Source organism: Podarcis vaucheri (genome assembly GCF_965113315.1).
Source record: "Podarcis vaucheri genome assembly, chromosome: 12".
Taxonomy (NCBI): domain Eukaryota; kingdom Metazoa; phylum Chordata; class Lepidosauria; order Squamata; family Lacertidae; genus Podarcis; species Podarcis vaucheri.
The window spans coordinates 23,797,334-23,823,230 of record NC_138750.1 but is presented as its reverse complement, the minus strand read 5'-3'; the positions used below and the strand labels follow the sequence as shown (position 1 = coordinate 23,823,230).

The window sequence follows — 25,897 nt, the reverse complement described above, 5'->3', positions numbered from 1 at the left end:
GCCAGTAAAGTGTACAGGAACAACTGCTGGAGAAGGATTGCCTACTATGGGAATAAGCCAAAATCTTCATCAAATATGTCTGTTTTGAGGGGGGATAATATAGTTTTGCCTTTCCTTGAAAAAGGCAGGCTCAGGCTATGTGTGCAAAAATCACCTAGCAGACTACGTAGCATATTACGTATGTGTGTGTGGCGTCACACCACTGCTGTCGCAGTGAGATCAAACATGGGGAAAGCTTCCAATCCTTCTCGCACCATGGCACAAAGGTGTGAAATCTTTTCACCCTTCCTTGCCCTCACCATGGATGCTTTGGGTACTTGGGGCACATAAAATGTAGTAATTTCTAAGGTGGCTATTGCGGCAAAGTGATTTTTTCTTGGCAGGGGCACCAATACAGTTCTTTGCCAAAGTACACCTTTGGTTCAAGATGTCAAAAAATGAGCTAATTCCAGTTCACATCGACCTCTTTGCAAAATGAACTAGTTTGGTATGCATTCAGTTCCCACTCCATCCAAACGAACCTTGGCAATTTCCCTCCTAGCATTCAGAAAGTTACAGTGAGCTTTGTAGGACTGGAGTTATGAAAACAATGGATTGACCAGTTTTAAAGCTCTAAAATGAGTTCCCTAAACCCAAATTCCTTTAGCTAATAGAAGAGAAGTTTTCACTGCCTAATTTCTAAGAACATAAAGATGAAAACAGTAATATTTTAGTGAAGGGGTAAAAAGACTGCAGTGAGTGGAATCCAAACATTCCTTTCCTCTGATGAATGGAATCTTTCCATCAAAGGAAGACTCCTGTCAGAGAAAGGGAACCTCTGAACCCAACCCTCTGTTTACACAGTTTGTGGGAGAACAGCTATCTAAAGTTAAAACCTCTCATTTAGAACCTCGTTTAAAATGTTCTATTTGTAAACATCTACTTTTGCAGCCAACAATTAATCCATATAGAGGAGCACATAAATAAAAGACAATCAGCTTCCCGCTACAATAGAAAGGCAAATATATATGTTCTAGGCAAAACTAAAGACGTGAACGTCTAGGCTGTTTTCTGCAAGAACAAAAGAAATAAGAAAGCAGCTAATTCCTACCCAACCTCTAACTCTCAATGTTCGTACTCAACTTCCAACTCCCCAATTCCCCATGTCTCTTTATTCAAAATTATAAAATTGTATTTCTTTAAGAAGCATTGTTCAAGCATCTGTTTCTCTTGCCTTGCACCTTCCAAAGAAACAGCTGAAAGCCTAAAATGAGAAGTGTTGCATCACTTTTTTTTCTATTAAGACGAGTGTGATGCCCCTATACATATGGATTAGATATTAAATCATATTCGTAAGTATCAGGAAAATATTAGTGTGGCAGAAATTAGTAGAACAATATAGACAGGACACTAATGTACTTAATTATAACTTTTTATATGAAGCAACGAACTATACATGACACTAAATGCAGGGCTGCCAATCCCTGATTATTTAACAATAAACATATGGAGTGGAGGCTGATTTAATCAGCACACAGGGAAAGGAGGTTCTAACTCCTCTTTTCCCAGGCTGTACTACTATTAGTCTGAATAAAGATCTCATCGTTACTTACAAGTAAGAGCCACTCTTTTGCTTTTGGGCAGAAGCTTGGCAATTTTTACTGTTTGGTTTCTGGAAGAATATCACATGAAACAAGCTACCAACTTTCAAATTCATAATTAAATCCTAATCAGATAGATATTTTCAAATACCAAATAAATACTATTAATTTACCTGTTAATTACAGCCAAATTGCTTAGTACAACTGCAGGTCTACTGGAAAATTCTACATACCATTGCATGTCAGTTGTCACTGCACAGCATCTGATAAGTACTGTCAAAACCCAAATGCTATTCATGCCAAATATCAAATGCATTTAAATACTAAATAACAATTGTGTTAAAATTACCCATTTATGTCAGGTACTGAAATAAAACATCAAATTTAATGTAAATAAATATCAGGTGTCAAAACTGATGTGAGATAACAAATATTTGCATGAGGGGACTGCTCAATAGCTTCCATTGGGTAGTGGGTGGAGCGTGGGAGCAGTAATGGCCGCTTACTGCCCTTCCAGGTGAGTGGCAGTTATGGCCCGACATGGCACCACCTCTCCTTCCTGGTATACCACACCACCTTTGCCTGCCTCCCTGTCCCCCTCGGCCGCCGTGGAGGCTCACGGATTCCCGCCAAAACCCATCTATTCAAATGAGCCAATCCATGGCAGACCCAGAGGGGTGAGGTGGGGCGAGCGGACCTGAGAGAGGCAGGCTTCTCTCCGGTCCGCCCGCCATCTATTTAGCCCGGCCAACCCCCAAGCGTAGTACCCAGTTGGCCGGGAGTGTCATCTGCGTAGGGCTAGTGTGCCATAGAGCTTCTCTCAGTGTTTGGGGGTCACCTGCGTAAACCTGCGTTTTGCAATGGATCCACCCCCCAAATAGACCCTGTCATGCCTCAGTCCTCCAGCAGGAGGACTGAGAGGGATACACACCCAGTGCCTATGCCAGGGGTGCCCAAATTTTTTTCAAAGAGGACCAGATTTGATGAAGTGAGCATGCATAAGGGCTAACAAAAGTTGTTGACCTTGTTGAGCTTTTTTTAGGATTTTGCCCCAGGAGATAGACTGCCCCAGGGCCGGATTAAACTGACCGGCAGGCCGGGTTAGGCCCCAAAACGGACTTTGGACATGCCTGGCCTATGGCAAGGCTTCCTACATCTGGAATCAATAAAGTTCTGGCCATTTCAAATCCCAGACAGTTGTCACGTCCATTCATTTACCACTCTATAGTCGGTCGCGCTGGGTTTGGGGGCTGTGCGGCTGGGCACACAATTTGAATTGGCTGCAAATGCATTAACTATTTCCAGTACTGAATTTCAGTAACAAATTGCACCAAATGTATCCGGTCTGTATCCACATAATACAAGTCCCTGACCATAACAACAAATTATGTGTATCAATTATTTGGGCGAAACATTTCACGCTACTTAAACACCTCCACACACTCTTCTCCTGCATGCACAATTTTGTTTTGTTTTGCTTTAACTGGCAGATGTGAAGAGAGGGCTGGTGGCATTCAACTTGCCTGTTTCATTTCCCCTGCTGTAGCACTTCCTAGTAAGACATACTAAACCCCCCCCCCAAGTCAGCAGTTCTGCTGTGTACAAGGGTGCTATAATGTACACAGAGTGCTAAGCATAACCAAGAGCTATTTCATTAGCTTCAGTGTTAGGGACAAAGCCACAGGAGCAATTCCCAAGTTTATTTCAGTTTTTTAAAGTTCTCTCCTTTTGCTATTTTGCAGCCAGTTATAATGTTATGCTTAAGGCAACAGAGAGAGCCTCCCATTGGTTCCCATGAGTTTTCGGTTCTGGCTTTTCAGAACTTCTCTCATGCTTTGACTTGTCACTACAATATTTTAAATTAATATTTAAAAAGGTGTTGGATATCTGTTTCAAAAATAGCCGAAGTTGCTCAGAGGGAAGGCCAAATACATGGAAGAGCAAGCTTTGCCAGTAGCTTAGCTATAAGCGACACTGATGAAATCAGGCAGCTGTAGCCATCAGCTCTGGTATACTTTTACTTCTGGGATTATGCTTTCCAAGTCATGGGAGCGTTCCTGCAATTTGCTCTGAAACTATAACATGTAAATCCATGTCTGGGTGTTACAATAAACCATAGTTTACCACCCTGGTCTTCCCCATTCCAGGGGATCATGTCCTCCACTTCTCTCTCTCCTCTTCTAATATAGTCATGGGTTCTTTTTGGATTTATCACAACTTGCCATATCAACTGAACCATCAAAGCTTATACCCAGAACAAACTTAGTTGCTACTGGACAATTTTTAAAATATATATATATTTATTTTGATTGCCTCTGACCAACACGGCTACCTACCTGAACAAAAAAACCTGGTTCTTATTGACCATGATTTGGTTGAAACAAGAGAGCTTTGAATCCTGGTTTACGAGACTGCCTTGCTTCAATAAACCATAGGTACAGGTGCTTGGACATGATGTGAAACTGATTAGCTCAAACTCAGAAGATTAAGCTTCTTATCACCTCTTTGCAGTTGTGCCTGCAGAGGATGAGGAAGTGCATGAGTCTGCAGTGAGACTACACTCATTCCCATCACAATAAACCATGGTGATTAAAGCTATTAATTTATGGGAAATCCCTTCCCAGAACCTCAACACATACAAGTCTTTCTTATGAATAGGTATATGGGCAATACTTTCTTGCAGAATTATGGTTGCAGTGGCAATCTATAACTGGTGACTTATGCAAGCTACAGCTACAAAATAAAGCACGCTTAACAGTGTAATTCTCAGAATGAGGTTCCATCGAGTCCCTGTTTCAGGATTGCAGACTATGTTAATTTTGAGGAAATCCCCCTACACAAAGTGGAAGATCCACACGGTAACTGGTGCTTCATATTATGGCTCCCACATGGAATCAACATGCTGAAGTTTCCATTTGATCTCCAAATGGAAGGTTATTTTGAGGGGGCTGCTGCCATTTTTAGCGTATTACGGATTAAAAAAACATTAAAAACGGTGTATTCTCGTATCGAATTACTCTATACAGTATTATATTACTATAATATACTCTACATTATATTACTATATTACTCTATATTGCTCCTCATAGTTATTATTTGCAAAAATGCTTGCTTCATATTTTTTAAAACTGAAGATTAAGTACAACCGTTTTATAAAATCAAGGGTGATGGGAAAAGCCTATACTGTAAAAACAATATAAAATATTATTCTGCTGTTTTGCAAAACTGACATAGGCACGGCTGGTACCAGCTCTTTGGGAAGGCCTGTCTGTCTGAATAATAAAAAAAGATCTTCAACAGGCTTTGAAGGATTGCCACAGGCACTTGTTTTGACCAATTTGTACTGAACACATGATCAAGCATGAGGTGCTCAGTGTTAACGACAGAGTTCAGGTCTCACCGATTACCATATTGTGATTCAAAGGAATTTCTCTTGCACATCACATGGACAAGTGGCCCTGAATATTTGCCTTTCCTTTAACCCACTGGATAAATTTATTGGCCCTTCTTGCTTCGAGAGTCTATACAGAGGTACCTCTAAGAACTAAATTTGTTCTGGAGGTCCATTCTTAACTTGAAACTGTTCTTAACTAGAGATACCACTTTAGCTAATGGGGCCTCCCCCCACCGCCGCCGCACAATTTCTGTTCTCATCTTGAAGCAAAGTTCTTAACCCAAGGTACTATTTCTGGGTTAGCGGCGTCTGTAACTGAAGCGTCTGTAACCCGAGGTACCACTGTAATCCCACTATAATCCCAATGTTCCTCAGATTCTTTTGCAGCTAATTTTGTCTAATATAAGGAATGCTTCTTCTTACCTACTCCAAACCATAAATTTAGGCTGTCCTGAATTTCATCAGTGCCCAAAATTATAGAGTTTTGAGGGTGAAAGAATAACATACTTTCAGCCATTCTCTTTACATATCATTAATTATTTGGTAATATAAAGATCTGATAGGTGTCACATCATCCCTGAATATGTTTTATGATTCTTTCCCTTTCGTTTCTGACCTACATTGGCGTTTTAGTTCAGCTATTCTGACACAGATTAGTGCAGCACATAAAACCTGGCTGTGGCTATTTCTTCCCACACTGAATAAATCACTCTAAAGCAGGGTATAAATATATATTAGCAGTAAATTGTCAGGAGATGATATCCTGTTAAAAAGGTAGCTTGCTCTAGAGTATTCAGCTAAAAGCAGGCATGCAGAGTCTGCTAAACTCCAGCTTCCTCTGATTATAGCAATGCTGCTTTCAACACGGCAAAAAAACTTCATTACTTATAGGACTGTAGAGACTAAGACTGTAAAAATATCTGCATAACATAGGCTCCTCATGTAGACCAAGTGCCATCAAAGACAATGGAACAGGACCAATAATTTCCTCTACTTCAATTGACAGATAAGCAGGTTTATTGATCAGGTGCTTGATTTCTTAATGTAGACAATAATTAATTTGAGGAATTCATTTCCACAGGAAGTTGTGATGGCCACAGCATGCTTTAAAAAGGTTCAGACAAGTTCATGGAAAATGGGTCTGTCAATGACTATTTAATAGCTACAAATAGAACAACATTGTTCAGAGGAAGCAGACTTACATCTCCAATCAGCAGACTTCCAAAATTAGTCCCTACCTCTTTTGAATCTTCTCTACAGAGAGCCAGCCCTGGCATTTTTTTGGACAAAACTGAGCTGCAGAACTGTGGCCAAGAGATGTGCATGTTCTTGTTCTGAAACTATATAGAAAAGGGAAGAAAAGTTGGAACACAAATTCCCAGAACTCTGAAACACGGTGAATGAAAAATAAAAATCTGTATCATGAGAATGCCTGTTTCCTCCATCTAATTGTAATCTAAAGAGTTGGAAAAGGGGATGTACTTTCTGATGAAATGTTGTGCATTCATTAATAAAGCATATACATTGTATGGTATTTCCACAATCCTTTCTTCAATGATAAACTGCACACCAGTTTATTTCCTGCTTATTGTTTCCTGCTTGGCAGGGGGTTGGACTCGATGGCCCTTGTGGTCTCTTCCAACTCTATGATTCTATGATTCCTTTAATCCCATTCTGTAGTTCCTTACCTGATGTGCTAACTTCTAAGTCTACAAAATATTCCTTGTCTTAAAAAGATTTCATTCTCTGAAAGACACACTTTAACAAAGCTTTGTTTAGACAACAACATATGAGGAAAAAACACATCTCACTATGTTTTAAATGCACTTCTGGGAAAATGTCAGAAACATCCCATTTATCTCCCATTTTGTAATGCTTGTTTGTGGAAGAGTAACTTTAATTCAAGAGTTACTCAACTCTATTACATGACAGTGAATAGGCCCTGTCATTCTCCTAATCTAATCCTGCAGGGTGGGGGAGGAGGAGAGAGAGAAATATTTGCAAGGCAGATGGCAGAGGTGATGCTTTTTGACATTATGACTGCAAGACTTTGTGTCCATATTGCCTTTGCATATTTATTGTATTATATTTGAATACAACTTAAGGACTCTACTGTATGATTCTTTAAGAAAGGTATTGTACTTTGATGCAAATATGATTAACAATCTCCCACTATAAAAAGACAAACATAGCTGGCTTAAAATTAAGTAGAGATCACAATGGAAACTCTACACCTAACTTTAAAGTACCATACAGCATAACACAGATTTATGTGTTGACAAGTCAACCAATATGAATGTTTTAATGCAGTTATAGAAATATAGCAGATTCATTTTGAACATTATATAGTCACATGTTCATTTATATTTGTTTCTTTGAATTTTGAATGCATTCTCAGTGTCATTTTTAACTGTCTGTGGCTAATACTATATCCATTAGAGAAGCCCTTACTGTTGCATTATGGCATTTCAACAAGTTAAGCCTTCATGTTTTAACCATAAGCATGTAGATTATGCTCACAAATGGAAAAACAAAGTCCACACCCTCAATATTGGATTGCATATTTTGCTAACAGAGTAAAATATATTAGCATTTATTTATTACATTCAATCTGTTCAGCATCTACCATTCAGACTCTTGAAATGCTGAACTATTAATGCACCTGTGTCCTGGATGTGATGGGCAAGAACACAGAGAATGTGAATAGATGGTCAATGTGAAATGGGGAATAAGTACTAAAAGTCAATAGGACTGAGGCAAAATGGATATGGGAAAGGATTGCTTTTCCTGAACATGTTATCACTCCCATGCAAAGCATGCATCCATTCTGGGCATTTTGAGGTATTCATGAAAGGAGCAAAACTGTTCATAGACTGTTCACAGTTGAGTGGGATACATGCAGCCCTTTCAATGCCAACAAAAGACTGTGAACAAACAACATTCACTCTCAGTTGAAACAGTCTCTCGTTTCAGTTGGCAGGCCTGACTTTTCTGAAACAGAGGTCTCAGACCCTCCAAGAGTCCCTATTTTCCAGACACAGCCCCGGATTTATAGAAACCATCCCAGTTTCTGATTTGATCCCACAATGTCCCGATTTTCCTTAGGACGTCCCAATTTTCATTGGAGAAATGTTGGAGCCTATGGAGTTATGCGACCCCTGAGCCAAGGAGATAGGCAGCCTTGAATAGGGAAGTTTTTAAGTGTTTAATGTTTTATAATGTTTTAATATATGTTGGAAGCCTCCCAGAGTGGCTGGGCAACCCAATCAAATGGGTGGCGTATTAATAAATAGAAGAGGAAGAGGAAGAAGAGGACGTCCCTAGTTTCATCGGAGAAATGTTGGAGGGTATGAGGTTTGTGTACTACAAATACATGCAGCATTGTATTTTAGGTCCTGCTCTTAGTAAGAACGATCTGCATTTTTATAACTTCCACTTTTACACAGTTGGAGACTGTGATACTTAGAAGGCTTTGTTAGCACAACCTCCATTTGCTCAAATGAGTGTTTGCCTTGCTGAGGAAGATTAAAAGCAGTAATCTTAGCAATAGGCTAAATAACATTTTCAAAGTGAGCCACCAGTTCTCTGCTCCCTAAAATCCCACTGGTTTTCATCATTGCTCATAACTGCTAGGCACTTACACACGTTGAACATTTTGCTCTGTGCTGTTTACTAGGGATTTCCTACTTATTTCTTTGGGTGCTTTCCTTTTTTCAAAAGTCAATGTATTCAAGGCCACAACAATTGTGTATCCTTTGTTCTAGGGTACACAACAACCACTTTCTATCCAAGAAGCTGTTTTTATTATTCTTTTCAATATTTTTTCATTCTCTTTGTAAAAAGCAACTCTTTTTCTTCTCCCAAAGAAAAAATGGAGCTCTATTTGTGCAGTTTTGAGATAAGTTCCAAGAACAAGTGGAATAATTTCATATTTTTGCCTCTGGAGATTAGACCCAAAAAAAAGGAATTCGATTTCAAGCCAACATTCCTCCAACAACAACAATGAACAGATTGGGCAGAAGGAGGCAGAAAAAAGTTTCTTCCAAATGTGTCACATTGCATTTTCTTTCCTGCAATACCAAATATGATGGCTTAAGTTCCAGGAGGTTTTCCCTTCTTTTATCCAAAGCCATGGCTGAACTTGCACATACCCAGAATTTTGTATGGCTTTGTAAGCAAAGGTGTAATTTGTTACCTGAGCTTTCATAAATATAACATAATTAAGGCACTTCTTAAACCAATATGAATAGTTTTACAGCACTATTTTAGTCTACATAGTCATTTACAATCCACCCCCCTTTGTTCCTCACAACAGCCACAGCCCACAGGAGGTGATTCAGTTTTGTTGACTCATAGAACTAAGATTGCCGTATTTCCAACAGAGCAAGAAATCCAGCTATTATTCACTTGTGTATGTTAAATCATGTAAATATATACACATTGTGAACTGAATGGACTGACTTAAAATACTGCATATTACTGCTGCTGTCATGGAGGAGTGGGGCCCACAGGTGTTCCACCTGGGGCTTCAGTTATCAACTGCAAAGATACCTAATACAAGGTTAACATGGACATATACATGGAAGAAGGTAGCAAGTCAGTAGACTGATGGAAATCAGGTGGGAGAATCAAAATATACAGAAACCAGGATGGTTCTTAAAGAGCAGAATGATACAGAACCCTACTGAGCCGTCATATGTTTATTCAGACCTTATGACTGAAGAAGCCTTGCCCTTTGTTTGAGATAAGTTAAAGAAACAGAACTCTGTTTCACCATGAACCTCTAAGCCACTCATCTAGCTGTATCTTTTGATGTCTAAAGGGAGGGGTGCTAAGGTAGTTCAAGAGCAGACAAGGAAACAAGTTGAGATTGTCCACCTGAGTTTTCTGAATTGCTGGTTATGCTCTGACATTGTTTTACCAACAGAGATCTGTGGACTATTGCTATTGAAGACTTACTTTCATCAAGTTTGAGGAGGGAAAGACATCTGGAGCTACTTCTTCTGGACTTGTATTTATATACAGGTATGCCTCCTTGGCCCCCAAGGCACTGCATGAAATCAGGGTAATGAAATACACCTTCTAAACGGATTGGGATAGCTTCTAAATTTACAAGTATCGCTTACCCATACCCACAACTGGCTGAAACCAAGAGCTACATCTACACAGGATCATTATACAAAGGGGTGCAAAAAGGAAGACACCAAGTCATGCACAAGTGGGGAAACGGCCATTTCAAACCAATTACAGTCATACCTTGGGTTGAAGTAGCTTTGGGATGAATATTTTTGAGTTGCGCTCCATGGCGACCCAGAAGTAATGGAGTGTTTTACTTCTGGGTTTCACTGCTCGCACATGTGCAGATGCAGACGCTCAAAATGAAATCACGCGCATGCATGGAAGCAGCGAAACACGACCCTTGCATGCGCAGACACGCAGTCACATCTTACATTTACTTCAGGATGTGAACTGGACTCTGGAACGGATCCCGTTCGTATCCAGAGGTACCACTGTATATAAGCCATTTCTATTAGAGCAACTCATTGGCTTGAAAATGAAAGTCTAGGGGTAACTGGTGTCCATCTAAGCGTGGCCAAAGTGGTTTTTCTGCTCTGAGAACAAACGCTTCTGTACACAGTGCATAATCTGGTTCAGATCTTAAAATGTTTGTCCATGATTTGTGGCCATGCACCCCTCCCCTCCTTCATTTGGTACAACTATCTGCAGACCCAGGAAACGATTCTGAGCTTGCCTTAGACAGCAAACATTCACCACCTCCCAGAACCACCATTACTGTTGGTCCTTCTCCCTGTCCTCCCGCTCCTCTAACTACTGTTTCCTCTCCACCAGGGGTGCTGCGTTGCTCCCAAGGATCTTTAAACTTGGTTGGTCCTTTACAGGAATTTGCCATCATTGTTGCAAAGTGGTGCTGGCACTTTGGGTGATCTTGCCCTTAATTTTTCTCTCAGAAAGGACCCCTTTCTCAGCATGATGCATGGAATACATGTGACCGCCTCTGACACATAGTGAGGTGGAAGGAAGGAGAAAGCAGCAGTGAGAGGAGCAGCAGGGGCAAGCAATCTGTTATGGCTGGCCCTGTAGGAGCACACATTCTGTCACCCTCTGAGCCACATGGTTATCTTTGAGAAAAATATTGTGGAATGCTGAACCACAGTTTCTCATGATGCTAAAACCAGGAAAATATGGTTTAAAGCTGCTTGCCCAAATTCTGACACTATGGAAAATGTCTGTCCATCTTCATCCTATGCTTTTCTTTCTCTGGATCTACTTTATTGTGTGTGTTTCCTTTTTTTAATCCTTTAGACATTTCTCTTTCCTGTTACCTTATACTGCCTGTGCAAGCCTGTTCCAATGCTGCAGTGTGTTGGACAACACTGCTATGATTGTATTTGGCAGTGTTCCTTTGGCTTTTCTTTTCATTTCAGAATCTTAGCAACACTGGCACCAATACTGGCATGCTGAAAAACTTTTATTTCATGTATTATATATCCATGCTCCAGTGAGCTGATGACATACATTTTATCCTCACAAGAACTCTGAGGTACGTTAAAGAGAGTGGGCAAGGGGAAGGGGCTATTGGTTTGTCTTGTCCTTGTTTTTATTACGTATTTTGTGGTTTTATCTTGTATTTCTATGCTCTGAACTGCCCTGAGAGCTACAGATGAAGAGTAGTATACAAATTTAGCAACCTGGGAAGGTAGCCCATCCAAGAGAAGGAAAACTCTGACCCTAAGCCTCTGCTGCCTTGCAGGATAGGGAGAAGAAAAGGCTAAAGAGCAAACCCTACACAAATCCAGAGTGGAGTCCCTAAGACAGATGGATGATGCCTTGTACGCCTTGTATGCTTTGGACCACATCAGCAAGGCTGAGAGGAGGATCTTGTCATCTGGGTATCCCAGGACCTTCCTACACACTGCCCAAGCTTGCACCCCAGGGAGGTCACTTCAGTGCTGTTAACACAGCAGTTTAACTTTACCCCTGGAGGAACACTCCATTGTCTCTTGAGACAGAAGGATGCTAGCAACAGGCCATGGCTGAGTTTCAGGGCTGACTGGAGATTTGCCTCCAGGTCTCCCTAACCATAGCTCCCTAATCATAACCCTAGTGACTAGACCACACTGACTCACCTCCCATCTAATTACTATTAGGAAACTAATAGCAGTTTTGGGACGCGGATGGCGCTGTGGGTTAAACCACAGAGATTAGGGCTTGCCGATCGGAAGGTTGGCGGTTCGAATCCCCATGACGGGGTGAACTCCCGTTGCTCGGTCCCTGCTCCTGCCAACCTAGCAGTTCAAAAACACTTCAAAGTGCAAGTAGATAAATACGTACCACTCCGGTGGGAAGGTAAACGGCGTTTCCGTGCGCTGCTCTGGTTCGCCAGAAGTGGCTTAGTCATGCTGGCCACATGACCCGGAAGCTGTACGCCGGGTTCTCGGCCTATAGAGCGAGATGAGCGCCACAACCCCAGAGTCGGTCACGACTGGACCTAATGGTCAGGGGTCCCTTTACCTTTACTAGCAGTTTTAATAAATTACATTTTTCTACATTAGATGATTGGCAACTTCTTTGCATCTTTGAAGTAATATAAATGTTTTGTATATCTCTATAAATCTTATCTGAATTCTACAGACAGCAGCAGGGTTCATTTCGAGTTTTATTCGGGTTTTATTCTCAGTGAATGCATGTCACTTTAAAGCAGCACATTACCTGGGTACACCCTGCAAGTAACAGTATCAAAGGTGTCATTTCAACTATGTCATCAGCTCTTTGAATTGTACTTGAAAAAGCATCCAGGGTGCCATCACTAGAAGCACACAACCGACTTATTCTTTATAAATAAATCTTCAGAATACCCTATTGTTTGTATTCCATGGCTATGAGATGGAACGACCTTATGTAAATGCCACCATAGCAGTTTCTCTCACAGGTGTAGCCAAATTGCTTTTCTATAAATGTCATTGCAATGATTACTTTCCCTCCCTTCAAAATGTGCTTGGAAGCCACGGCAGTAAAAAACTTAAGAGGGTGCCGGGTAGAAAACATATAAAGGGCAGGTACAGAAATTACATATGTTACGATTGATACAGAATGTTTACAACTACTGTGTGGATTCAGTGCTAATAGAAATATCTGTGATATAGGCAGGGCTTTTTTTTCTCCCAGCCAGAACTCAGTTCTGGCAACTCTCAGGCAGGCACCATTGCCATTCTAAGAGAACAAGGGAGAAGTTAATTGTTAAGTTGTGGGTGAATATATCAGACGACACAGCGATTCTTCAAACAGCTCTTGTTTATTCACAGGCCAGGACAGAACTGAACTGAAGGGTTCAGTCAGCCTGCTTATATAGAACTCCAGTACAACGTAACTGTAACAACTTTCTAAAACTATCCAATCACTGAAAGTCACTTTCGATCCTTCATTTGCATAACTATCTACAGTATCCCCCTGCTGGCCCTGGGTGAGAACTTCAGTACATAACACCCATAGTGAGCTCTGGCACCTGTTTCTTATAGAAAAATAGCACTGAATATAGGTGGGAAGCAGCCATTGCTTCTCATATTGAAAATGAAAATGAAAAACCCTCTGAAATGTTACTATGAAAATTACAACACAAAACCTACTAAAAGTTCAAATATATATAGTTAACATTCAAATAATGTAAATAATGTATTCTAAATACAATCTGATTTTAACAAAGTATGTCGCCATTTAGATCACCTATCACAAACTGCTGCACTGTCAATACCAATCACCACATTTAAGCATTTTAAATACAGTGGTACCTCGGGTTACAGACCCTTCAGGTTACAGACTCCACTAACCCAGAAATAGTACCTTGGGTTAAGAACTTTGCTTCAGGATGAGAACAGAAATCGTGCGGCGGCAGCGGGAGACCCCATTAGCTAAAGTAGTACCTCAGGTTAAGAACAGTTTCAGGTTAAGAACGGACCTCCAAAACGAATTAAGTTCTTAACCTGAGGTACCACTGTACATGGAAGTGAAAATAAGGGAATAATCCAGCCTCTACTTTCATTGATTCTAAAGAGTAAATCAGTGATTTACACACACACACACACACACACCCTCTTCACTATTGGCATTCTGTACTTGGATATCTGTATCCGATTCTTCAAATTTTTTTGCGAACTGAGTTGTACAGGGTCTGGAATTCTAAATTTCTCTTCTATTATATATGTCTGTCTCCCACTGTGTACATATGATCGCTGCAGGGTAGACAATACAGACATATTTTATTTAGTTCACACCAGGAAGGGACTCAAGACGAATGTGTTCCTAACGATGTGTCACTTGAGGAACTCAAACAACCACGGATCATGCCAGTGGGAAGAGAAGATGCTGAAATATTTCAAGTAATTTTGAGATGCATATCTCAGGCATCTCTCTCTCAGAAGTGGGCAGATTCTGGGCTTGCAGGATCTACTTTGCTATTTATTAGAACTCCAAAGTCTGTGTGCTTGATTTTGGGACTTAGGGTTTCTGCTGAAAGGGCCTTGATGTCACATAAGCCCTAAAGCAGAGGACAATGCAGTGAGCATCTCAAGTACAGTGGTACCTCAGGTTACATATGCTTCAGGTTACATACGCTTTAGGTTACAGACTCCGCTAACCCAGAAATATTACCTCAGGTTAAGAACTTTGCTTCAGGATGAGAACAGAAATCGTACTTTGGTGGTGTGACAGCAGCAGGAGGCCCCATTAGCTAAAGTGGTGCTTCAGGTTAAGAACAGTTTCAGGTTAAGAACGGACCTCCGGAATGAATTAAGTACTTAACCCGAGGTACCACTGTATAGTTTAACTTTAGAATCAGAAAAAAAAGCATGCCGGACCACATGATCCAGCTAGCTCTTATATTCTTATATTAGCATCTGACACAAAATAAGGACTTCCTGTGTGAAATGAGCAAGAGTGAGAAGTCCTGGAGTTTTGCACAATCATCTGAATGCAATGAAAGAGGTTTTCTGAATGGTATCCCGTTTAACCTGGGCCTCCCCCGGCCAGTAGCTAAGCGTGGGGGGTTCAGGGGGGGCCGTCCGCACCGGGCGCAACATCTGGGGGGGGGCGCGCTCACACTCGAGTGCTAAAATCCACAGGTTAGGGGGCACAAATTACTTGTCTTGCCCTGGGTGCTGATAACCCACGCTACGCCACTGCCCCCGGCCACAGAGAAATTGGTATATATGAAGGGTCCTGAATGACTTGCCACCAACCCCTGTTCAAGCTGGAACTGTGGCCACCTAAGCTATTTCTGTGCAGTCTCTGGACGTTTATAGTCCACAAACAATTATATTTATACAATTTAAACTGTAAAGCATAAAGAACATCCACTTTTTTGCTTTTTTTAAACAAAAATAAAAAATAGACTGTGCATATGCTTGTCTCAGCAACAACTACTTTGTGGTTTCCCACTCACCCCCACCCCAGTTTTTACTCTTTTAACCTTTCTGCTTGGAGTAATTAAGTCATTTCTTTAAGCGGTTGCTTTTGACTAATTGCAGCTTTTAAAGAACAGGTTAATAACCGCCATCCATATTTAAACTGCAGATTTTAAGACTGATGCTTATTATGCCATCCAGTAAAGATTTTACAGAATAAAATAACCATTGATCTTTTCCAGCCAGGCACTATTAAAACAAAAGCTGTAAACTCCAGCTGATTAAAACATTACTTAAATGCTTTATTAAAAAAATTTTAAGCATTTTCACTCATCAAGATTTGACAAATCTGAAGAGCACTTCATTTAATTAACTCAGTGAGAACGTTTTGCATGCAAAGTGAGCACCCAAGGGACCTCCAGTGCACAGAAAGTGATTGTGCTATTATTGTGCAGGATGCTACAACTTACAGAGAGCTAGTTAATCTCACTTCCCATTGTGCCATGCCTCCTAGCACATGTTCAAGGCAGGAAGAGATAACTGGAAGTCTTATGCATAAATTCTAAGAATTCTTTAAAGTCTTTATGTCTTATGCATAAATTCTAAGAATTTTTTTATATTAAAAAAACACACATAAAAATATGACTATGATTCTTTCTCATGCCCAAGTCTAAATCCACAGTCCTTCAATTCATTTCCCCCCTGCTCGAATTACTGAAGGCCTTTACAGTAAGAACAAATGGAAAGAAACACACGCACCACCCTCAGTCACTTTGAATTGAGGAGGTAAGCTCAACACACATAGCCAAATTATGAAGATGGGGGGGGGGGAGAAGACTTAAAATTTAAAAGTGTCCTGAGAATGAGAGAAGAAAAAGGCCTTTTGTCAGAGAAATAAAACTATCAAGAAACTGAAAGACAGTTCCAATGAGCCAAGTAGTGATTTGAACCCTGGTCTCCCGGGTTTTAGTCCAACACACTACCCAACTATGCCACACTGACTGTAAAGTGCATGGTTTTAGAGGTCAAGATCAGCATGTGAAATTGGGTTAGAAATACCTAGGCAGTTAATATAAGCAGTACAGTGGTACCTCGGGTTACATACGCTTCAGGTTACAGACTCCACTAACCCAGAAATAGTACCTCGGGTTAAGAACTTTGCTTCAGGATGAGAACAGAAATTGTGCTCTGGCGGCACGGCGGCAGCAGGAGGCCCCATTAGCTAAAGTGGTGCTTCAGGTTAAGAACAGTTTCAGGTTAAGAATGGACCTCCGGAACGAATTAAATACTTAACCCGAGGTACCACTGTGCATAATGAGTATTCCCCAAAGTTTTCTAGTTGCTGCAGTCTGTACCAACTCAACTTTACAAACCGCCTTCAAAGGCAGCCTCATGTTCAGCAATTCAAAGCATATAACTCTGAGGCTAAGCCCACCTGCTCTACGTAGGTCCACAGGTAGTCAGTTATCAGAAATTGAGGCAAGAGGTACTGACTTGGTGGTCCAGTGTATATTGGACAGGGATTTAGTCCCGTTTGTCCCCAACCAATTCCAGGAAGAGTAAGAAAATGAGAAACAAACACACCAACCAACAACAACCACCACATCGGCCTGTTTACAGTGGTAGACCAGAGTAGGTCAGATTAACAAGGCCATTTTTGCCTCATTTCCCCAGCGTCTATGCCTCCGCCCACCCACAATCTTCCAGGAACCACATTAACCAGATACTATCCCCTGTGTAGGCATGCATATGTAAAGATGAGGTGGCCTAGCAGAGGTTGTGGTGAGGCCAGGAAATTTAAGTCTTCATTTTGTTTATTTTTCAATCCATTTGCTTTTTTGAAAATATTTAGTGTCTTGACTGATTCTCCCTCTCCCGAGCCCCCTCACACGTAGACTGAGATACAGAAGGAAGGAGCTGGAGAGGAGTCATAAACTAATCTGTCATTTACCTTCCCCAATATCCCCCTACAACTTTGCAAATAATAGGGTAAGCGGATTTATTTCCATCTAGTCCCAATAAGCAGAACTATTTGAACTAGCACTAGAAACCTAAGGGCTATCTTCTATTAAATTTTAATCTTACTTTCCAAACTTTTTGTTGTTGTTGTCGTTCAGAAACTGTAACAAAGTACTGAGTTCAAAACCTGCTGTGAAAGTTATTTTGAAAAAATAAACATGCTTGAAAGTTTTAATCTTGATTGATTCACATTGAGTGAATTGCTAAATAAAATGTTTTAAATGACAGCATTTTGTTATGCTAACCTTTTCTTAACTTCCTGTTAAAATAATCCTGTAAGCTTTTATTAAATTGCCTGGGTAATTGTGGAGAACCACAAGTAATAAGAGACAGCAAGCATAAGTAAAGCAAGATGCTTTTTTCTTAAAATACGGCCAGCTCTGAGTACATGATCCAATAGCAAAAAAATCCCCAACTTTTTGGAATATAATCTGACGTTATAGAGATGCACCTGCCTAGGAATGCAGCAAAATAAGATTTGATTTGACTGTCTTTGCTAATCAAAAAGACAAAAAGTCTCCAGCCAACTCACTGGGACCTCTAAACCTTTCCTTTCCCCTTAAAAGGAACATTCAGAGGTAAAAATATATCTATTCTCTGTAACAGCTCTATAAAAATTATAGCCTTGGTCCAATGATCCTCAGCTCACAGAGGTTGGGGCTTTTTGCTTCCAAGTTAAAAAATTATTGGCAATGATTTTCTATTACCACATACACCTATAAAAAAGAAATGCTGATTTAGAGTAAATTGAAGTCACCACGCTGCATTTTGTCACAGCCATTCCTTCCTGGAACCAGAAAATATTGGCAGAATCTCATCTACTTTGAAGGACACTACACCTACTTGAGGGGAAGTGTCATATTATTCCCTCCTTTCAGTTAACTCAGAAATCATATAAACGTGTCTAAGCCAGAATCTGATAGTTGCTTGTTTTATTGCTTGCTGCAACCATGGTAAATATTTTCTGTTTTTCTACTGCCCTCCCACCACATAGTATCCATCTGCAAGAGTAATGGGGAACTTGTGGCCCTTGAGATGTTGTTTGACTCCCAACAGCCCCAGACAACATAGTCAGGAATGGTGAAAGGTGTACTCCAACAGCTTGTGGAGGGCTGCAGGTTTCTGATTCCCAATCCACAGCTGAGTAAACACTACAGCAGAAAGCCATTGTTGCAATGTCACTCTGGCATTCTTTGCTGCTATAAAAAAATTTTTTAAAGCCGATTTTATGCTGTGAACCGCCCTGAGACCTGCGGGTATAGGATGGTAAACAAATAAATAAAATAAAATAAAAATAGGTAAACACCCTAAGCCCCACAACGTCTTTTGACAAAGAAAATCAGGTGTAGCCTTCAAATTTTACTTCAATTTATTTTACTACAACTTGTCAGCCATAAAGTTTCTGGTCCAGTCTGATTCCAGAAAACACTGGGGAACCACATTTGGATACCATCTTCTAGGAGTGGTTGGTGCTTTCGGCTGGTGCTCTTGCACAGCGCTGGCCTCACTGCCACCCTGCCCTGCCCCATACCATCCCAGTAAGCAGTCATCCAGCTTCTTCTGCCATCTTCCTTTGAAGTATACTACGTGCAGCTGAAAATCCACTTAGCAACACCACTAGCAACCAAACCTGGTCTATTGAAATATATCACTTGTATCAGTTGGGCTCTCGTGTTGTCTGCTGCTAACAAAGCAATAAGCATACAATGATAAAGTATCTAGCCAGTAAGGACTCCAGTATGAGAGAGACTAAATGAGCCGTTACTCAGCAATTTATCAGTTTCTCTCTTTTTTTTAATTAAAGGACCAGGCATTGCCTCATTCCTATGCAAGTCTGTTAGGCTCTTTCTATAAATAGTCCCCTTTAACTCTTCCCTTCTACAGCACCCCATAGCTGAGAATTTACCAATGTATTTCCTCTTCCCAGCCTGAGGTCACCAACTTTTTAGTATTTCATCAAATATACTAAGCCCCTTCTAATGTAAAGGAGTCTCTTGAACCTTCCCTTAAGCAACCTGTTCTATCTTCTCCATTTTCTACTACAGTGGTATCTCAGGTTAAGAACTTAATTCGTTCTGGAGGTCTGTTCTTAACCTGAAACTGTTCTTAACCTGAAGCACCACTTTAGCTAATGGGACCTCCTGCTGCCGCCGCGCCCCAAAAGCACAATTTCTGTTCTCATCCTGAAGCAAAGTTCTTAACCTGAAGCACTATATCTGGGTTAGCGGAGTGTGTAACCTGAAGCGTATGTAACCCAAGGTACCGCTGTATTAAATGCACAGAAGGGACAAACTTCTTTGGCCTCAGCTACGATTCCATATTTGAGAAGATTGTGTGACATCACTTCAGTAAGACTAATCCTGTGATATATATTGGAACCACTGTATCTTGCGGATGTGAATTGTTTTAACTGGTTTAAATAGTGTATTATGGGAAACAAGTAGTAGACTTGGAATAGTAGTCATGGAAGGGATGGGGGAATTTCTATTGGCAAGATAACCACAGAATGGTTAAACATGCTTCCTCAAACCTTGCATGAAATTCCTGCGCATCACATGGAATTTGGTTCTAAGGCAGGGGTGGGGTAGGTAACAACCCAGACAGTGTAAGGTTACCAGATTTTTTTCATTGAATACAGGGACACTTTCCAACTTCAATGGATTTTGTATGGGGACTGAAGTGTAAGTCCGGGGACTGTCCCTGGGAAACGGGGACGTCTGGTAACCTTAAGATACTGGCTAATTTCATCTGGCTCTTTGGGATCTCTCTCACTCACCAGTTGCCCAGCAGGGAGAAACTGAGACAGAGCAGGGCTTTGATGCTGCACAAAGTGTGCACATGTAGCTCTGTCCTCTCCGCGAATATTTACTATAAAGATAAAGGTAAAGGACCCCTGGATGGTTAGGTCCAGTCAAAGGAGACTATGGGGTTGCGGCACTCATCTCACTTTCAGGCCGAGAGAGCTGGCGTTTGTCCACAAACAGCTTTCTGGGTCATGTGGCCAGCATGACTAAACCGCTTCTGGTGCAACAGAACACGTGATGGAAACCAGAGCACACGGAAACATCATTTACCTTCCCGCCACAGCAGTACCTATTTATCTACTTGCGCTGGCATGCTTTCGAACTGCTAGATTGGCAGGAGCTGGGACAAAGCAAAGGAAGCTCACTCCATCACGGGGATTCAAACTGCCAACCTTCCATCAGCAAGCCCAAGAGGCTCAGTGGTTTAGACCACAGTGCCACGCGCGTCCCAATATTTACTGTAGGAAAATCTAATTGGTGGTAGAAATGCCTAAGCAAAGAGGCAAATGTCTGTTCATTTAAAACAGGCAAAAAAGTGTCCATCCTGACTACCTGGGAAGTACCAACTCAAAGGATTTGTCATGTTGGGATGCAGCTTCACATTATTGGCCATTATTGAGCCCATCACTGCATCCATATTCTGGTCTGCAGACTGTTCAGCCCCGTAATTCAGAGAAGTAGAGCTGGGTGTCATTCTGCATATTGATGACATCTCATTCCAAATTACCTACCCCAGCAGCTTCATACAGACATTAAACGGCACTGGGAACAAGATGGAATCCTGTGGGACTCCACTGCCTTGCCACTGAACAGCAACCCCACAATGCCAGTCTCTCAAACCTGCCCCAGAGATAGGATCAAAACCACTGCACATGGTACCTCCAGTTTGAGGTCTACAGAGATGGCCCAATAAGATATCATGGCCAATTGTGTCAAAAGCCACTGGGAAATTAAGGAGTAGAAACAAGGGCATGTTCTCTCTAGTGAAAATATTTATATTGGGAAGCAACAACTGAAAATACATTTAAATGGGTTTCTTTGATACTTTAACTCTAACTGTTATAATTAGGAAAATATTTGCATTTTATGCACTATCTGATTTTGCAGCTATAATGTAATGTAGGCGTAAGCTATTAAATTGGCATCCGCCTGTCTCGGGAGACAATTGAAAAGTGTGCTGTCAAGGGCAAAGTCAAACCATTGGAGAGTTAAAACATCTTGAAAATGTACTTGGCAAATGAATCCACCTCCTCCATTCTCTCTCTCTAATATATAGATAGATAGATAAATAGATAGATAGATATAGATATAGATAGAGAGATATATACACACACACATACATACAGGTTATGATGAAAGTTAGGAAACAAAATTGTGTGGGGTACATATAAACACATTCAGAAGTAGAATCAGTAAAATGTTTGTTCTTTTCCACTAGATAAACTCTTACTGAACCCGTGAACCTGAAACTTCTCTGGGGCTTTCACAGCAGTCTACAGTTTTCAGCTTAAATGGCTAAGTTGTTAACATTTCTTTCTAAATATGACTTGGGGGTACGCATACACTACACAATTAAGCGCATAGCACCTACAAATGTTCCGCTAACCAGATTGCTAATTAGCATGCTGTTTTTATATAATGCTTCATAAAGCTCTACTTAATGCAATCGGATGGCAAGATCATTGAAAGTTACCTCAGTTGCTGCTGCGCAGGAAATCTCCTGGCTTGCACTATCCCCAGAGAAACATTTTGCTAGCCCGTTGTTTCCCCCCACACAACATTGATTATTTTCAGAATCAAGGGTGAAAACAGTGGTCGCCACCTCCTCTGTAGGTCTGATCCTCTAGCCCAAATGCCTGCCCCCTCTATTATCACATTCACCAAAACAATAACAGTGTCTCTGCATAGTTGTCACAGCACAGAGTACTTTGTGTAAAACAAAAACTCCTCTTTCTACTACCGGTAATTATTTGCAGTGCTGTGATATCTATAATACTCTCTATGTTCCAACCCTGCTTGATGCCATACATGGAAAATGGAGGGAAGTTATTCCCCTCTCTAGACAGTTTATTTTTATTTAACAAACTTTATAGACCACTTACTGTGCAGAAAACCAGTTTATGAAGAACAATCTAAAATATTCATTTTTAAGTAGCGATAAAACCAAGCATTAACAACAAGGTGATGTGACATTGGGGTTCCCCTCCTCAAAATATACACAAAACCAGAAATTTTAAAACAATTGCATGTAATAAAATTACATGCCTGAATAGGCTTGACAAAGCAGAAACATTTTTTTTAAAAGAAGGCCTTCATTTATTTTATTTAGTTTGTCCCCAAAATCATCACACAGTTGTACCTAGAAACTTTGTCAGAAAGTCTACCAATCACATTGTGGTGGTATTGTGGTAGAGTGAAAAGCACTATAGTTGCAAGTCAAAGCTGAATAAATAAAGTTTGATAAATAAAAATTTGACCCTAGGGATTACCCTGCTAAATAAGCAGGCCTGGTAATAGGATCTGCCCAGCAACTTACTTGGGTCAAGCTTTAGCTACTGGTAGTTCTAGCAAAAGGGATGAGAAATCTTATGAGGGACAAATCACATGTGGGCAGGATTTCTTTCTTCCTTTGAGATATTTCAAGGTCTTTAATTGAAGACATTTAAGGTCACGCTTAAGTCCTAAAATCTGAAGGGTATTTAATTTAAAATAAAGTAGTAGCAGAACCCTGAAGAGCAAACAACATCACAACATAAGTAGGAAGTTGGGGAAAAAAAACCTTTTTAGAGGTGCACTTTGGTCTTTTGAATTTCAGTAGCACCCTGTGCAAGTCCAAAATTTGGCACACACACACCCCTCACCTCCCATTGTGCTCAATTCACTACATCACAGCTGCAATGCCCTCATGGGCTCAGCACCTAGTGTGGCAGAACTGGTCACACTGCCTTAAATCCATCTCCGCTTTTGGTACAATACATGACAGTTGCAGCCAACCACAGTCACCCCTATTATGGCAGGTCACCAACAACCAAATTAAACGTGATGGTTACTTGTTGCATCATATACCTGCCACACCCAAGTTGAAGGCATGGTGGGTTTTCACCAGGGTTGTAAAAGTGGGAAAGGTTTTTAAATCCTTTCTGCCTCTGCAGAGGTCCAAATGAAACACCCTCCTGCAGCTGCAATCGGCCCTTGGAGCAGAGGAAGCTTCCATTGGTGACAATGAGAGCTTGTCTCCCAGAGCTACCAGCAACTATCACAAGGCAGTTCTAACCGGGATTGCAGGAGAGCAGGTTAAATCTTCCCTTCGCGTGTGTTACCAGCCCTGGAATAAATCAGCTCCATGACTACTACTTATTAAATGTTTGTTTTTTAAAAAAATAAAATGCAGCAGCAGGGATGTGTTTCATACCATGCCAAGTTTGGCTCTAAGGTTTTCACTTCCCCCTTCCATCTCTTATATGAGACTAGCAAGGTAGCACAATGACATGCAGTCTAAATGGAATATCTGCATCTGGGAGACTTCCGGGGTGGCGCCATTGGCAATGGCAGACTCCCTCTGATCTGGAGGGACTAGCTCCACGCGAAACGGGTCTTTTCCGCTACGGCGAAGTGGGGACCCTTTCAAAAATCACAGGCGGATGAAGCCTGTGACCATGGGACTCGGCGGGCACCTTTAGCGCCCCCCCCAACCCGCAAAGGAACCCACTAACGGGCTCCGGAGCGAAGAGGGGGGAGTGGCGTGGTGCTGAGAGTCAACTGCTTCTTCCGTGGAGTGAAGCTGCACAGCCGTTGCCGGAGAGCGCTGCCTTTTTCCTGGGACAATTTGGCTTCTTAAATAATCACCCGTGAGTACTTAAATCTCGGACAATTGGACTTTAAATAAGGACTTGCGAGCAGAAAGGAAAATTGGACTTAAAAGTTTACTTCAATTTGGCACTGAAACGGGAAGGTCTAAACAGGAAGTCAGCCTTCCGTTTCTTTGTAGATAGATTAAAGCAAAGACATGGCAAACTAGAGCTCAGAAAATCGCTTGTAAAAGGTTAACTTTCATCATTTAAAATTGTTGAACCCCCTTCGGAAGCAGGAGAAGAGGGGGGATTTTTTTTCGGACTGTTTAAACCTGCAGAAGTGAGTGCAAAATAAAGTAACTTTCCACCGTCTTGATCCTGGAGCAGGGTGTCAGGACTGACTTTTTTGAAGCTCATTGACCAGAGACAAACGTCTTTGACAGATAGTTAAAAGAAGAGAAACATAGTGATTCCATTGTTCCCCTTCGCATTTTAAAGGAACAAATACAGTGGTGCCTCGCAAGATGAAATTAATTCGTTCCGCAAGTCTCTTCGTCTTGCGGTTTTTTCGTCTTGCGATGCACGGTTTCCCATAGGAATGCATTGAAAATCAATTAATGCGTTCCTAGGGAAACCGCCTTCAGACCAGGTCTGGGGACAGTCTGTGCCCGGACCTCTTCTGAAGGCTGGGGGGGGGGGACAAGGGCTTTTCATCCCACCCCCAGCATTTTAAAAAACCCTGGGACAGCGGAGGACTTCTCCGCTGTCCGGGGCGATCTTAAAATGCTGGCGGGCGGCATTTTAAAATCGCCCTGGACAGCGGAGGACTTCTCCGCTGTCCGGGGCGATTTAAAAGCCCCTGGGAAGGCAGGCAGGGGGGACAAAGACTTTCGCCCCCTGCCCGCTTTCAGAAGGTGTTCCCGCCCCCCGCCCCACTTCGGAACAGCTTTCCGAAGTGGGGCGGCTGGGGCAGGTGTCCCCGCCCCCCTCCCCACTTCGGAACAGCTTTCCGAAGTGGGGCGGCTGGGGCAGGTGTCCCTGCCCCCCCTCCCCACTTCGGAACAGCTTTCCGAAGTGGGGCGGCTGGGGCAGGTGTCCCCGCCCCCCTCCCCACTTCGGAACAGTTTTCCGAAGTGGGGCGGCTGGGGTAGGTGTCCCCGCCCCCCTCCCCACTTTGGAAAGCTGTTCCGAAGTGGGGCGGCTGGGGCAGGTGTCCCCGCCCCACTTCGGAACAGCTTTCCGAAGTGGGGCGGCTGGGGCAGGTGTCCCCGCCCCCCCTCCCCACTTCGGAACAGCTTTCCGAAGTGGGGCGGCTGGGGCAGGTATCCCCGCCCCCCTCCCCACTTCGGAACAGCTTTCCGAAGTGGGGCGGCTGGGGCAGGTGTCCCCGCCCCCCCTTCGGAACAGCGTTTTAAAATGCTGGGGGTCGGGAGCGATGCGCTGCCGACCCCCAGCATTTTAAAACCTTCCCGGGACACGGGGAGATTTTAAAATGCTGGGGGTCGGCAGCGCTTCGCTCCCGACCCCCAGCATTTTAAAACCTCCCCGGGACACGGGGAGATTTTAAAATGCTGGGGGTCGGCAGCGCTTCGCTCCCGACCCCCAGCATTTTAAAACCTTCCCGGGACACGGGGAGATTTTAAAATGCTGGGGGTCGGCAGCGCTTCGCTCCCGACCCCCAGCATTTTAAAACCTCCCCGGGACACGGGGAGATTTTAAAATGCTGGGGGTCGGCAGCGCTTCGCTCCCGACCCCCAGCATTTTAAAACCTTCCCGGGACACGGGGAGATTTTAAAATGCTGGGGGTCGGCAGCTAACGCTTCGCTCCCGACCCCCAGCATTTTAAAATCTCCCCGGGACAGAGACTTCTCTGCTGTCCCTTGGAGATTTT

The 25,897-nt window shown here is 42.2% G+C and overlaps 1 protein-coding gene and 1 long non-coding RNA gene across 15 annotated transcripts in view; one reads left to right on the top strand and one right to left on the bottom strand.

Annotated features, from left to right (window-relative positions):
* Positions 1-14,049, top strand: part of LOC309515592 — a 129,301-nt gene extending 115,252 nt beyond the window's left edge. Inside the window, exons 6-7 of the long non-coding RNA XR_014212541.1 lie at positions 9,902-9,999; positions 11,421-14,049. This is a non-coding gene — a long non-coding RNA (uncharacterized lncRNA). The remainder of the gene's footprint in view (positions 1-9,901; positions 10,000-11,420) is intronic.
* ZNF385D (zinc finger protein 385D) overlaps positions 1-25,897 on the bottom strand; it is a 567,358-nt gene that overhangs the window by 103,204 nt on the left and 438,257 nt on the right. For 9 of the 14 annotated variants that reach the window (XM_082193430.1, XM_082193439.1, XM_082193438.1 and 6 more), the window contains one exon: positions 6,177-6,314. The exons of 3 other annotated variants lie outside the window; for them this stretch is intronic. In XM_082193430.1, the coding sequence (XP_082049556.1) occupies positions 6,177-6,314 (138 nt within the window). The remainder of the gene's footprint in view (positions 1-6,176; positions 6,315-25,897) is intronic. 2 more of the 14 variants (XM_082193442.1, XM_082193437.1) reach the window with 1 other exon arrangement.